Below are 14,917 nucleotides of genomic sequence, written 5' to 3'. Positions count from 1 at the left end.
TGCAGTGAATACTTCAAAGAGGCGGCGCAAGTATTGCAACGTCTTGCCTGGCACGCGCGCGCGACTGCTGTTGTCGAAATGTAATGACGCTGTGAGAAAGGGAAGGCGTGGGAGAAAAGTGGGCATGGGAAGAAAAATCGCGGCCGTTGCGCCTGCCCAGGTGGAAAGTGCGTGCGTGCGTGCGTGCGACGGCGCCCCTGCTGTTCAAGATAAGTGGGGCTACGGCTCCAGCTGGGCCTCCATCCCAGGAAGCGCGGCTGTGTGTACTGTCACCACTGCCAGGCTTGGAACAGCATGAGTGTATTGGGACGACCAAACCGATCAATCATCTGGAAGAAGGGCCCTCGTTTGTTCTATAATAAAGAGTCTGATGCAACATGAGAACAGCAGAACGCGCTAGGGTATAATAGTAGGCCAGCAAAAACCTGCCAGCCGTGGAAGACGGCCAAGGGGCCGAAACCAACAAGGAAAACAAGATCGCTCCATTTACGCCAATCCCGTGGCTGACTGCCGCGCAAGAAAAAACAAATCCAAGTCTATATGCGACTCCCCCGGGGGAAAAAAAAAGGTTGTCCTGTGAACCACAACGTATGGGTGTGCACGGGAGTTATGGATCGAGCCTGCTCCATTTGGCACTCACGATCTCCAGTCTCGATCCCGACCTATCGGCAGCGGGAGCCTCTCCACCTGCTCCCAGCACCAATCCAGATGGACACCTGCCTCGAAGAACCGGCTCCTAAGCTCGAGGATGCCTCCTTTGGATCGGAACCCCTGCACGACGCCATCAGTGGTCCGGCCAGGTGGGAAGACTCGGAGGACAAAATGCCTGAGCTGGCGCTGTTCCACTTTGCAGGTCTGAGCGAATTTGCTCAGAATGTTCCCGAGCCAGTGGTCGTGCGGCCCTACCGTCTTGTAGTACTCGTAGGTGTCGTTGTATGACCGCTCAATGAGCTCGAGGCGGGTTAAATGTGGTGGCAGCAAGCTGGAGAGATCTGCGGCACAGTCCCGCAAGCGCTGCCGATGACACGGCCCAAAGAGTGTCATCATGTCGATGGTCAAGTTTTCGAGGAGTACAAAGTTGTGGAGAGTCGACACCGTCTCGTACATTTCGATCTGGTACACCTCGAGCAGATCCCACATCTCGGCGGCGTCTTCGTCCCAGCCAAACCCCACAGAGTACGACTCGAGATGGAGCGACTTGAGCTTCCGCGCCACAGGCTTGAGTGCCTTGTCTAGTGACATGTCGGGAAGGTCGCGCATGCTTGACCAAGCTTCTTGTCGAAACGTCCACGTGAGATGGTCCAGACTGTGGCAATGGGCGAGAAGCTGGACCACAGTGCTGGGCGCCGCCTGGCTCTTCAACAGCTTGAGGTCCACGACCTTGCCCAGAAAGCCCCAGAACCATTCCGGGTACGCCACCATGGCGTCGAGAGACCGCTCCCAGTGGTGCGTGTAATTGCCTTCGTCCCCGTAAAAGTCGAGCTGCCGCAAGTTTGGCGCATGGAAGAGCTCTGGTATCAATATGGCAAGCATGCCGGCATCGGCCTTGAACCCGGCTATGTCCGGGTCACTCTGCAGCCGGAGAGTGTGTAATGATGACAGCGGAGTACCCCAGCTGGGTGTCGGACTCCCGAGGGCCTTGCGAAAGATGATGCAGTCGTCATTCATGAAGAAAGTATAATCTGTGTGCTGGGACAGCTCGAACAGCATGTCCTGGATATCGGGCATGAGCAGCATGGCGCCAGCCACGGCATGCTGGGTGAAATCCCTGGACCGCGTGTAGACGTGGCCACTGGTCTCGCCATGGCTCATGCTGAGCCTCTTGACGACCTCCTTAGCCTGGTCGTCGAGATATAGGCCGCCGTGGAAGAAGCGAGGGTTGCGTGAGAAGGTGAGCCGCTCGAAAAACTGATAGGCGTCCTCGTCGTCGTCAGGGCTGTTGAGCGGGGCGAGAGAGGCAAAGGTCCTGGGGCAGCGGCGGAGGTGCGGCGAATAGAGGAGGGTGTGGAAAAGGGCGGCGCACTGGGGGGACGACGCGACGACGATGTTGTGGTAGAGGAGGGGCGTGGCGAAGTTGTAGAGGCGGCGACTGGTGAGGCAGAGGTTGAGCAGGGCGCCGCGATTTGTGTAGTAGGGAATGGGCAAGTGCCGGCGAGAGCCCGTGGGGAGTGGCGCGAGGACGAGGTTGTCGAGGATCAGGCAGAGCAGTTCGCTGGGCAGCGTCTGCAGCGAGGCCGGGGCCGAGCCCGGAGCTGCCACCGGCGCCGCCATCGGGTGGTGGACGACAAAGGGCATGTGCGATGCGAATGTAGGTTGTGGCGATGGAGAGGTAGGTATAGTCAGGCGGTGTCGGGGAGGAGCAGCGATGCGGTCGGGGAGGGATGCCGGGTCGTGAGATGCCGCACGACCATCGCAGCAGCGCAGGCGCAAACGGCGAGCGACGGTGCTTATTGCATGTCAGGCGCGGGAAGCCGAATCGAGAAGCGCCGGGGAGGGAGAGGAGTGTGCAGCAGACGAGTAGCACAGCAATCAGTCGAGTCGAATCGAGGGCAGGCCACGAGGCCGAGGATTGCGATTCTGGCTGGAGGGACGGACGACAATGGTAGGCGAGGGTGATAGATGGTCGGTGTCGAGGTGGGTGAGGCCGAAAGGAATGCAGGATTCCCCAAGCGGCGCGGGATAAAAGATCATGTGCAGCAACAACAACGCTGAGTGAGTACAAACAGCCACCACGCACGCACAGCACAGCACTGGGGGGCCGCTGGTCGAGTTGTGCAGAGGGGCGGGGGTGGGTGGACGAACCTAAGTTGCACACACACTTGGCAGGAGGAACCGCCGGATCTGCAGCTGGGAGGGTGGAGGACTCTCTCCGTCCGTCCCCTCCCCTGCCTGTGCCGCGCTGTCAACTCTGATTTTCTGCTTTGGGGCCTGAAAGCTACCCCTGCCCAGCTCCGAGTCTCCAGGGGTCTAGACTGAAGCACAGCACAGCACACTGGACGATTGTGCCCCAAGCTCCAAAAGCAGCAGACACCGCAGGCAGAGTTTAATGCCAGCACCTAGCACTCACTCCAAAACAGTGGCAAACCTTGGCTGTCGGAGCATCGCATAGAGTTTTGTCATATGCAGTTGGGGCCTCCTCAAAGTGTCACCCCAAGTACGTACTTTCGCTTGTCATCGGCGCTTGCTGCCCCCGCGGCTCCCCATCCGGCGCTTACACATATTAGTACAGCCAACAACACCCTCCGTGCCCTGCCATCGAACTGGGGTCGCGGAGACACAGCTGCCATTCATGTCTCGGAGTGTGTATTTTGTGGTGACGAGTGACATAGCTGATAGGAAGCAGCCAGTCGAGGTGCGAGAGCCCAGAAATCAATTGCTGTTGTCTATCGCAAGTCTACCAAAACAAGATCAAATCAATGGCCCGCGATGCTCTTCTCCAAGGCCTCGTGCAAACAGCAGAACGGGAGAGAAATCAAGGATATGCCACCACTATTACAGTATAATATACAGCCTCTGGCGTGTCGCGCGCGCGCGGAGCTGGCAAGGCCCCTACCTGCTGGGGTGGGCTGCGGCGTTGTGAGACTGCCATGGGCCCTCCACATGTGCAGCGGCCATCTCGCTGCATATACACAAAATGCAAAACCCTGTCCCATAGCATGCCAAACGCCCGCCTGATTTTCATTCGTCACATCTGTTCGTATGCTCCTAGTCGTCATGCAGACCCGCTCCCTCTAGGCACTGCCATTGACCTGGCTCTCTGCGTGGGCAGCACCCACCATGGAGTACTGCCCGCCAGCGCCAGCCCAGGTGATCTTGCGGTCCTTGATGGCAGTATTCTCAATCCGCTCGGGCGTCTCGACATCGTCCGTCGTACCCTGGCCAGTCTGGTAGTTGGCAGAGAAGCCCCACGAGTGCACCTCGCCATCCTCGGTAATAGCAAAGCTCGTGTCGGTTCCGGTGGCGACGTAAGATGCCTTGATATCTGCAAGCGATAGATTGTCAGCACGACGTAATGAGGGGAACAGGAAGGGTGTGCAGCGCTGGTGATCCCTACCCTTGATCTCAGTAGGAGCAAAGAGGATGCGGGGACGCTTGTTCTCGTCAAAGACGGTGTTGTCCTCGGTGTAGACCTCGCTGGGCTGGCCGACCTGGTGGCCGTCGATGCGACCCCAGGTGAGGAGCTTGCCAGACTTGGTGCAAGCGACAGAATGGTGCTCGCCGCCGGCAATCTGCTTGACCTCGAGCTCGCTCAGCGACTCGACAACAGCAGGCTCGAGGACCATGGCGTCATCCTCGCCGACGCTCTCGTGGCCAGTCTGCGAGAAGTTGTTGAGACCCCAAGCCCAGACCTGGCCGTGGTTGTCAAGGAAGAAGCTGTGGTAAGAGCCTGCAGCGACATCGACGGCAAACTTCTTGGCGCCGAAGCGGCTGCAGAGCTCAGGCTTGAGGCCAGCAGTGGCGCCGCTGTGGCGGGTGATGATGCGCCGGCCAAGCTGGTACTGGCCGCCAGCGCCCCAGGTCCAGACCTTGCCGGCCTTGTCGAGCGCAATGACGTGGTTGGAACCACAGGCGAGCTTCTTGACGGCCTTGACGGAGATCTTGGTAGGTGTTGCCTGAGTACGAGCATCCTGCGAGAAGCCAATGATCCCGTCCGATCCACGGAAGGTGCCCCAGCCGTAGACGTCACCCTCGTCAGTCACGACGAAGGAGGCAGAGTCGGTCGCAGCAACCTGAGTGAAGACAGTGCCCTCGGGGATGCCCTCGTAGCTGATCTCGGTGGGTGTGCTCTCACGGGGGTTGATGCCCGTGTCATCCTCATCATCGTCGTCCGACTCGTCGTCAACATCCCGGACACCGCCGTCCCAGGTCGTGTCGCGGCCGAGGGCCTTGTCATCGTTGACACCCCAGGTCAGGATCTTGTTGTCGGCGGTCAAGGCCACAACATGCATGCCACCACAGGCGACCTGGACGACGCCAGCCTTCTCGAGATTGCGGTTGATGCGAGGACGCTTGACGTCGATGGGCTTGAGCTTGCCCTCATACTTCTTGCTGCCGAGGCCCAGCTCGCCGGAGGAGCCCTCGCCGAAGACGAAGATGTCGAGCTTGGTTGAGGGAACCTTGTTGATGACAGGCTGCTGGACCACCTTCTTGGGCTTTGGCGCCGGCTTCGCGGCCTTGGGCTTGGCAGGAGCCTTGGGCTTGGGCTGGGAGACTGATGCGGTTCTGGCTCTCTTGACGGGCCGATCAGAGGCTACGGAAGGAGTGTCAGACTCCTCAACGTCAACCTTGCGCTTGTTGTTGGTCTTGGTGGCCGGGGCCGCGGGCTTCTCGTCCTCGTCAGAGTGGACACCGTTGACGCCGTTCACACCATTGACGCCATTGACAGCAGCCTTGGCCTTGGGCTTCGCGGCGGGCTTGGGCTTGGGCTCAGCCTTTGCGGCGGCGGCTTTCTTGGGAGCGGCCTTGGTGGCCTTTGCGGCAGGCTTGGTGACCTTGCTGGCACTGGCCTTTGTTTCTTTCGCAACGGCCGCGTCGGGCTTGGCCGAAGCAGCTCGGCGAGGAGGCATTGTGAGGTGTGGGTGAGATGGGATGTGAAGGTGTGGTCGAAGTCGGAAAAGGTGCAGAGAGGTGGACGAAAAGCGATCGCGGACTGGAAGAGGTGTCGCGAAGGCTGGGGAAAAGTCGTGTGTTGGGTGGAGGACGCGTCGGAGGAGGTCGAGGCCCAATCGTCAAAATTTTGGCTGGGGTAGTCTGGCTGGGGAAAGGATGACAAAGAGGACAGGACCAGCAGCGCCTGCGAGACGATGCGGCAAACCACGGCTTTGTACGAGGATGTGGAAGGTGGTGTGATGTGCAAGCTGGCAGACGGAACAATTTGCAGGTGCGCAGAGATGATGCAGCACAGAACAAGTCGCGCAATGGATGACGGCGGCCTTGATGGAATGGGTTGAACTGGGTGGTGTGTGGTGTGGTGTGTGACGGACGGGTCAGGTCATCAGGCCCGGCGATTGTTGTGATTGTGGTGGGTGTGGAGACACCCGCCTGAGAAATCAACCAGCCGGCAGCTCCTTGGCTGGCACGCTAACAGTGATTACGCAGCAGTATTGCTGCAGTTAGCAGGGCATCCGCATCAGACTCGACGGGACGTGGACACCCGTGGTTGGCAACCTGCCGTCTTTATCCTCCTTTAGTCCTCGGACGATGCGCTGGTGCATTCAATCATTGTTCCTCCTACTGTAGCAGAATGCTTGCTTGCTACAAACACGCGCCAGCACACTGCCCTTGGACCAACCACCCCCCCCTTTGTCTTGGCTACCAGATGCCTTTCCTACGCCATCTGCCATAGCCAGGAGGAGGACAGCTTTAATCAATTACTCCTAGCTTTGTTGCTCCAGTGTTCAAAGCCCATCATCACACACACACCGACATGAAAGAGCAGGGCGAGCCCTTATCGTAGCAAAGTAAAAATTTGGAACGCGCGCGCGCCTCTGCTCGTCCCTCACAGGGGTCACCCATGCTCTCTTGACCCACACCCCCCCTGACACTGGCCTATTTCGGTGTCGGGTCGGAGGAAGAGAGCTGTATTGGAAAGCCCCACAACAGCTTCCTGACCGCCTGCCCGACTGTGACTTGGGAAACTTTTTTGTCCAGGGTGCGCTGCTTCAGGCCGGCAGAAGACATCACGCCGCAGGCCAAAGGCGGTGACGCAAGGTTCCCCATCCTCAGGACTACCTAGGTACCAGTGGATGGACATACTTGGGAACTCTGCATGGTTTCATAGGTTGATCTGACTGGATTAAATGTATTCGATTTGTTTGAATGCCAAAAACGCCTGGTTCTATGGAGCTGTGTCTCTCCTAGTCAATTCTCCCCCAGTGGTATCAAAACTGCAGTCCCGTTATGCTCGTCGCCGCCCAATGCATTTCCCCACCGGATCCGTGTAACGCCGCCATGTGTGATTGTGTGATTGTGTGAATTGAGGTGTATGCAGTGCCTCCCCTTTCATGTCCCCCGTCTGCACTCTCAGAATGTCAAGGCATGTCTCTCTCTACTTGCGAGTAGTAAAGTCAATCTCGTTGGGGTTGGACGCCTCGCCCGAGTCGGCGGCACGCTCGCAGGTGCACGAGGTGGCGGGGCGGGCACCGCAGGCACACGAGCTTCCCTTGACGGGGCTGTTCTCGGTGGAAGCGTTGTCGCAGTTGCACTGGCCGGCAGGGCGGGCGCGGCAGGAGCAGCGGGCGCCGGTGATTTCGTTCTCGGTGGCGGCCTTGTCGCAGGTGCAGTTCAGGGCAGACTGCTTGCCGCAGGAGCAGGTGGCTTGCTTGGCTGTGGCAGAGGAGGAGGAGTCAGTGAGGGTGGTTCTTGGAGAGGAGAGGGGAGAGATGTCTCTGTGAGACGACGCAATGGAGACATACCACAGACGCACTCGCCGCCCGACTTCTTGCCGCAGCAAGTGGGGGTGGCCTGGGTGACTTGGGCAGACATGGTTGTGGTGGAAGGAGGTCTTGTGTGTGAAGTGTTTGGTTGAGATGCGTGTCTTGGAGGACCGGTTTTCGAGTCTGAGATGTATCGTGGGTGGAATGAGTCTTCTGGATGCGCGTGCCGTGTTTGTGGGGTGGTGGTGGTGCAGTCAGTTAGCGGTGGTGAGGCGTGCGGATCAACTTATACGCCGTTGGCGGCAGGGCTGACATCACTGGCAGTGGGCGCGGGTTGCCATTGTGAGCGACGTGATTGGCTGATGGGGGCAGCAGCTGAGATCTACGGCCAATCAGCGATAACATGATGACCAGCACCGGGTGCACCTGGGGCAGTTACTGTCCGTCCTGGTTACTGCCCCTTGAGCTGCTACGCCGCCAACAGTGAGTGATCTGCACTCAACCTAACGGCGTCATGTAGCGCAAGCGCAAGCGGAAGCGGGTGCGAGCTTAAGCGACCTGCGCGCCTGTCCATCCAACTTCACTTTGGAGTCATGTCGCAGGATGTACCTCTTGTCTTGATGCTCGCCAGCACTGCCCACCTGGGCATTCTCGAGTCGATCTCCACCTGACCTGGTCATCATCCGACCATCTGACGACGACGAGGACCACTCTGGAGCCATGCAAATTCATGCGGGCCAGGCTGTGTCAGCGGTGGCCATTGCATATTGAATAATCCCGTCTGTTGCCTGAGCCTCGGCTCGTGACGAGAGACGGGCAGGCAGCCCTGGAGACAGCAAGGGGCATGAACTGCCGAGCCCGGACGGTGTGCCGGGGGGGCCGTGCCCAGGCGCCGTGTCGCATTCGCAGGACCCCTGCTCGCCCTGCTCCGAGAGGATAACTGATCCATCCATGCGGAAAACATGCCAAAGGGAGGGAGGGATCCACGCTCGCACTCGCATCCTCCACTGCCAGCTGAGCTGAGCCCCCCCGCCGTCCCCTGTCCAGGCTGTCCAGGCTGTCCAGGCTGATCTTGTGGCCCAACGGCCGGGCCGATCCACAGCTCCGGGCCCCCCCTGGGTGCGTCGGAGCCGGCTCCTGTCAACACTGCAGGCACAGGAAAATAAGGTCAGAGGTAATTAATTAGTGTATATATTCATCCCCTCCCCCTCTCTCTTGACGGCCTAGCACGTGGGTGTTTGGTCTGGCAAAGAATGCAACAATCATAACTAAAGTAGACACCCCCCACCATGGCCGCCACAAAGAACCCCCTCCAGCGGTTCCTGTCCCGCACCCTGGGCTTCACAAAGGGCTACAATGTCGCCCTCTTCCTCGTCCTCGGCGGGCTCACCGCGCTCTTCAGCGCCTACCGGCTGCCCTCCATCTCCCTCTCGCACTTCTGCACCCCGGGCAACTCGATCCCCGGCGAGTGCTTCACCTACCAGTTCCCCGGCCGCCACCAGACCGGCATCGTCCTCCACCTCGCCTCCATCCTCCCCGCCAGCCTACTCGCCCTCCTCCAGTTCGTCCCCGCCATCCGCCGCCGCGCCATTGCCGTCCACCGCTACGCCGGCTATGCCGTCTGGCTCCTCTCCTTCACTGGGACCGCCGGCATCTTCATGCTCCTCGACAAGGCCGCCGGCGGCAACTGGGACACCCAGGCCGTCGTCCTCTCCTCCATGTTCCTCGGCGCCACCTTCCGCGCCTACCAGACCATCCGCCAGCTCCACATCGACCAGCACCGCGCCTGGATGCTCCGCGCCTGGGTCTACGCCTGGTGCATCGTCACCATGCGGCCCGTCTTCATCGCCTCGGCCATCCTCGTCTCGAAGCTCGGCACCTTCTACTCGGCCCAGCCCTGCGACAAGATCGAGTACATCCTCGCCACCACCCGCCTCCAGGACCCAAACGTCACCCTCGCCGGCACCTTCCCCGAGTGCGCCGCCTACGTCTCCGGCGCAAACCCCGCCAGCATGGCCGTCGTCAACGCAAACCTGCGCGGCAACATCATCGAGAAGACGGCCGCCCTCAACATCTGCTTCGGCACCTCGACCTGGATCTGCCTGTTTCTCCATGCCGCTCTTGTCGAGGTCTACGTAGGTCTACCCCATGTATCTCTTTTTTAGGTCAAATACACACATCACTAACACTTCTTTTTCTCCCGTCTCCTCCGCAAACAGCTCCACTACACCTCCGACGAAGACCAGCGCCTCAAGAAGGTATCCCACCAGAAGCGCCTGCAGGCCGGGCTCATCAAGCCTGCCGAGGTCCCTGCCCAAGTCGCCGCCTCGGCCGCCGTCGAGGGTCTGCCAGAAGACAAGAAGACCGCGTAGAGACTCGAAAAGGGTACGCAGGGTAAGCGCCAGCTCTCAGGGGCAGTCCCCATTGCTTGATGGTGCCTTTTTTTTTAGTTTTTTTTGGGGGGCTTGAGCAAACGATTTTGTATTCCACAGCAAGACGTTTTCCTTGAAGACCTTCTCCAGTTAAGCGTATGTACGAGACAGAAAAATAGAATACCTTCGATACGCAGGGGTGTATGTGTGGGTGTGTGTGTTTCCATGTTGAAGACACATGAATGTATTACACAATAAATTTTATGTTCAAGGTAGCCCCCCGTGTCGGACATGGGCTTTTCCACATACATACACATTACACAGCCCTAGAAGGACGCGGAGCTCTGGGCCCCTTGCTCCAGCAGGCAGCTACACATGGATAACGAGCTGCTGTCGGTGCCGAAGTAATAAAATTAGACATAGACAATACCTCTCTCGCTCTCTCTCTCGCTCTCTCCAGTCTTCGCAGACCGTCCTGACAGGCCCCCTTTAGCCCCATGGAAATGGGGTTCGCATGGTGCGACTTGCACACAAAACACAAAACATCACAGGGGTTGTAACCATTGTGCCCCACGAAGAAACGAAAACAGGAAGTAAAAAAATAATAATACTCTATCAAAACACCACAGCGCACAACCCAGACTCACGAAGAGCATCGCAAAGAGAATCCAAAAACAAAGGGGGTATTCAAAATTTCTTCTGTGGTTGCTTTTCTCGCCAAACCTCCCGCGCCAATCGTATTTATATCGTTTTGCATTGCTGACCGCACTCGAGATTTGCCCAAATTGCTGTTCGGCCCTCCGGCCAACTGTGCCGCGTGGTGGTAGACTCGATGTTTCCTTTCTTTCTTGCTTCTTCCTTTTTTAATTTTTTTTTTTTTAATTTTTCCTCCATGTTATTTTCCATAAATACAAGCACGAGCTGGCGCATTGATCCGTTACTTCGATCAGCTGCCGCCATCCTGCACAGGATTATTGGAGCCACTCCAGCATGCTGACAGACAGACAGACAGACAAAAACTTGCAGGAGAACGATAAATTGCGAAGCCACGACTGATCACGAGATGAGGAACCAATAATGTTTGTCTATATTTGTGACTCGACTTGGCAGTGTCATTCTGCTGCTTCGTTACTCGTCGTATCTTTCTATATACACATCTTCCCCCCCTTCACATGCCCTCCACCGCTCGCGCTTAGTACACCTCAAGCACGTACCGGCCCTCCTCCTTGAGCCGGTCAATCTCCTTCTTGGCATCGACCTTCTTCCCGCTGGCCTTGGCCTCGGTGCGGATGGCCTCCATGAGCACGTCCGTGACGTCGGGCACCGGCCACGTCGGGCCGCACAGGTAGAAGCTGCCTTCGTCCTTGATGTACGCCTTGATGACGTCGTCCATCGTCTGCCGCATGCGGTCCTGGATGTAGATCTTCTGCGGCTGGTCGCGGGAGAAGGCGGCGCCCACGAGCGTCACCACCCCGGCGTCCAGGTACGCCTCCCACTCCTCGCCGTACAGGTACTCCTCGCGCTGGTGTCGCGAGCCAAGGTACAGCAGGATCGAGCCAATCTTCTTGCCCTGTGCTTTCTGCATGGCACGGTACTGCACAAACGCGCGGAACGGCGCGAGACCCGTACCCAGGCCGGCCATGATGAGCGGCGCGTCGTCGCGAGTCGGGAGCTTCATGACGGATGGCTTGACGGAAGCGGTGACGGTCGCGCCGACAGGAAGGCGAGAGAGGTAGCGTGTTGCCTGGCCGTAGCGGGTGCGGCCACGGGAGTCGACCCAGTCTACAACAACAATCATCAGGGCGACGCTGTTGGGGGTGACGGCCTGCGCGGACGCGATCGAGTACTCGCGGCGCTTCAGGGCACCGACGAGACGCGCGAGCTCGGGGAAGCTGGGGCGCGCAGACTTGAACTCCTCGAGAACATCAGCAAAAGTGACGGTGTCGACCTCGCTGCGCTTCTTGAAGTCCTCGGCACCCTCGGCCGCGCCCAGAGCGACGAGCTGCTTCTTCTCGGTCTCGTCTGTGGCGTACTCGGCGAGGCCCTCGTAGAAGCGCTTGGGAGGCTTGCCAAAGATGTCAATGTTCTGCTTGAGCGATTGGAAGATGGTGCGGGTCTCGAGCACGGCTGCGCTATCGCGCGAAGGGACCTGGACAACGGCGTTCCCATCCAGTCCATAGAGCTTGATGAACTCCTCAACCAGCTCCGGGTCGTTCTCGGCGTGGATACCAAGAGCTTCGCCAATGTCGTAAGTCAGGCCGGACTCGCCGAGGTCAAACTCAATGTGGAAGATGTTGCGGTCGTAGGTGGCCGGCGTAAGGCGGCGGTTCTCCTTGACAGTGATCGTGTACGTCTTGACGGTCTGGTCGGGGCGGAGATTAGATTGAGTGCCGTAGGCCTCCTTGAAGACCAGGCCCTTGGCAGTGGACTCCCAATCGGTGACCTCGAGCTCAGCCTCAGTCTCCTCCTTGACAAAGGGGACGAAGCTGGTCGCCTTAATGCCGTGCGGCAAACGCGCCCCAGCCTCCGCGACAGCATCGGCCCAAGCAGCGGGCACCTCAAACGACTTGAGGCACTTCTCGACGGCGTCGTTGCACTCCTCGAGGGTAACCTTGTTGCCATCAAGTCCGGAAAGCTTGTGGAGCAGCTCAGGCTTAATATCAGGCTGAGCAATCTTGAGGAAAGCAAGCTCGACCAGCAGTCTGGAGGCGATGGCGTCGTTCTCGAGCGCGGGCGAGAGCGCAGAGTCGAGAACATAAACGGAGATGCCCCGAGCCTGGATATCGCGACGCACAGATGCGGGAATGCGCTTCTCGACCTCCTCCTCCTTGAACCCAGGCAGTCTCAGGATAAGCTTGCCAGCGTTCTTGACGGTCTGTGAAGCAGCAACAGCCTTGAGCAGCTTCTCCTCGTTGATGACAACAACGTCAGCCTGCTCGATGGCATAAGGAGCGTCGAGGGTCTTCTTGGAAATGCGCAGGTCGCTGCGGACAAGGCCACCCTGAATAATGTTGTCGAATGTCTCGCTCAGATGGACGTTGCTGGTGGAGTCCCGCGAGAGCAGGTCGCCAATGATGGCGGGGGTGATCAAGGTCTTGGAGTCATCAACGTCCCAGAAGATGAACTGATTGGCCGACTCAAGCTGAGGCAGGGAGATGCTGATCTCAGCGGAAGGGGCCTTGCTGGCAAAGCGGTCCACGGTAGCAGCAAAGCTGGTCGGCGTGAAAGCGTTGGGCGCGGCGTACTTGGAGTCGATCACGGCCGGAGCCGAGTTCCACTGGCTGGAGAAAGACACTGCAGTCAGGACATCTGAGTAGAGGACAGACTGGACAGACGCATCGGCTACAGCAGCTTCGTTGGCGACTTGGCCAAGGACAACGACCGAGTGGGCCAAAGCAGGCAGGACCTTGAGGAAGGCCTCCTCAATGAAGGGCCGGTAAACCCGAACATTCACCGCTCCAACCTTGGCGCCACCTTCAGCAAGCTTGGTGATGACCTGCTTGGCGAGCTGGGCCTCGACGCTGCCAAAAACCACAAAGACAGTCTCGGCCTCCTTGTGGCCAGAGTACTCAAAGGGCTCGTAGTCAGTGCCAAGCTCCTCGTTGAAGGCCTTGAGCAGCTCAACAACCTTGCCGGCGCTGTCAAGACGCAAATTGATGCCAGCGGCAGCCTCCGAAACCTTGTTGAAGACATTGGCCACGCCAACCTCGCTCAGTACGTCAATGACACGCAGGGTCTCGCGGGATGTGCGAACTCCGTCAAAGATGTGCAGGGTAGGCAGGATCTTGGCTGCCAGAGTGGCGAACAAGGCCATGTGCTGGCTCTCGTGGGCGGACGAGCTGGCCACCAGTGCGAGGCCAAGCTCCTCAGAGAGCTGCAGGGCAGTGCTGTACTCAGCGGCGAGCCCGTCCTCGACCGAGTAGTCAGCAGCAGCAACGTGGGCCACGAAGGGGCTACCGACGCCATAGAGAACGGCGAGCTGGTCGAGAGCAGCCCTCAGGTTGCGGAGACTGAGAGACGGGGCTAGCAATGACTGAGGGATGTGTCTCTTTGTGATGTCGAAGTCGTCCGAGAAGATGTAGCCGAGGGCAAAGGCACCTGCACCGGAACGAGTCTGAAGGGGCACAACGGTCGTCGGGTAGCCGTGGATGTTGGCCTCACCGGACTGGGACCACTGCTTGGCAGCAACGTCGAGGTCGAATGTTTCGGGCGAGTACGAGAAGATCTTGTCCGAGAGCTTGTACGCAATCTGCTGAACAAGCAGCTGACCGGTAACGTAGGTCGGACCCGAGATGGACGAGAGGTCAATGGGCTGGCCAAATGGCAGTGTCGGGGACTGCTTTGTGAAGTGGACGGCAGTGACCTCTGGCTTGTTGGGCAGGTCGGCGTTGGCAACAGCGGCGCCGCCGCTCTCCTGCGACTTGAAATGCATCGTCAAGATATCGCCCGACTGCCTGCGGAGGGGGGAGAGGGGTCCTTGTCGCTGGGTTTGCTGCCGAGAGTGACAAGACACAGTTAGACTTGACGACACGAACAGCAAGTGGCAGGCGAGAGAGAAAGGGACGATGCCCAGAGAAGTATATCGAGTGAGAGTTGTATGGAAGAAAGACGGATGGATGGATGGGTAGGTATTCAGAAAACAAAAAGTCAAACAACGTGCCCGCCACTAGCCCGACTGGAGCGGCTTTCACGACCGGGACAATGGGAAACAGTAAATGGCAGGCAGATCTGGGGTGGCCAGGCTAAGGAGGACGGGGCACCGAGTGGGATGTTCCGATTTAGGAGACGGACGGCAGTGCTGCTGCTGCTATGGGAAAAGACATACCGGCTGGCCTCCTCGGAGGACGCCCCATAGCGTAGCCGGCTCGCTCATTGTGTCGTGGACTGGCCTGGCTTTCGATGCTAGTACGGCGAAGGCGTGATGGGGTTTGCGGTTCTCGGGGCGAGGAGAGGCTCCATGACGAAAAGTCGACGGGGCGCAGAGTGTTTACAAGGCCTCAGACCGGGCGCCGAAGGATCCACCGGCACCGGCTCTGGGGGGGGGGGCAGGCGGGCGGATCGGTGGCGTGCTCGCGCTGGCCGGAGCATCCATGTCGCCATCTACACAACCACCAGCCAAGAGCGAAAGAAAAAAAAAAGTTGCGGGATACGGTTCGCGGATTGCGGGTT

At 58.9% G+C, this 14,917-nt stretch overlaps 5 protein-coding genes across 5 annotated transcripts; 1 reads left to right on the top strand and 4 right to left on the bottom strand.

The window, feature by feature from the left end:
- Positions 1-305: 305 nt before the first annotated feature.
- On the bottom strand, positions 306-2,776 carry B0I36DRAFT_328777 (uncharacterized protein). Its single transcript, XM_046154630.1, has one exon. It carries the CDS (start codon positions 2,293-2,295, stop codon positions 637-639), a length of 1,659 nt encoding a protein of 552 aa, XP_046010987.1. The 5' UTR covers positions 2,296-2,776; the 3' UTR covers positions 306-636.
- Positions 2,777-3,731: 955 nt separating this feature from the next.
- On the bottom strand, positions 3,732-5,567 carry B0I36DRAFT_375727 (regulator of chromosome condensation 1/beta-lactamase-inhibitor protein II; the record flags this gene model as incomplete). Its single annotated transcript, XM_046160394.1, is given in 4 exon segments — positions 3,732-3,982; positions 4,055-4,139; positions 4,149-4,229; positions 4,239-5,567. Coding segments are annotated over 4 exon segments (1,746 nt in total).
- A 1,123-nt stretch (positions 5,568-6,690) lies between these two features.
- On the bottom strand, positions 6,691-7,936 carry B0I36DRAFT_293173 (uncharacterized protein). The gene is made up of 2 exons (XM_046151784.1): positions 7,416-7,936; positions 6,691-7,326 (listed from the first exon to the last, which is right to left on the bottom strand). Exons 1-2 carry the CDS (start codon positions 7,483-7,485, stop codon positions 7,049-7,051), a joined length of 348 nt encoding a protein of 115 aa, XP_046010985.1. The 5' UTR covers positions 7,486-7,936; the 3' UTR covers positions 6,691-7,048.
- Positions 7,937-8,665: 729 nt separating this feature from the next.
- On the top strand, positions 8,666-9,748 carry B0I36DRAFT_351600 (uncharacterized protein; the record flags this gene model as incomplete). The annotated part of the gene is made up of 2 exons (XM_046157027.1): positions 8,666-9,511; positions 9,596-9,748. The coding sequence occupies 2 exons, from the start codon at positions 8,666-8,668 to the stop codon at positions 9,746-9,748; spliced, it is 999 nt and encodes a 332-aa protein (XP_046010984.1).
- A 1,063-nt stretch (positions 9,749-10,811) lies between these two features.
- B0I36DRAFT_328771 (uncharacterized protein) lies at positions 10,812-14,596 on the bottom strand. The gene has a single exon (XM_046154629.1). It carries the CDS (start codon positions 14,178-14,180, stop codon positions 10,941-10,943), a length of 3,240 nt encoding a protein of 1,079 aa, XP_046010983.1. The 5' UTR covers positions 14,181-14,596; the 3' UTR covers positions 10,812-10,940.
- Positions 14,597-14,917: the final 321 nt, after the last annotated feature.

Source organism: Microdochium trichocladiopsis (genome assembly GCF_020744255.1).
Source record: "Microdochium trichocladiopsis strain MPI-CAGE-CH-0230 chromosome Unknown B0I36scaffold_7, whole genome shotgun sequence".
NCBI lineage: Eukaryota > Fungi > Ascomycota > Sordariomycetes > Xylariales > Microdochiaceae > Microdochium > Microdochium trichocladiopsis.
The sequence above is the reverse complement of the archived record's forward strand: the minus strand, read 5'-3'. Positions and strand labels throughout refer to the sequence as shown.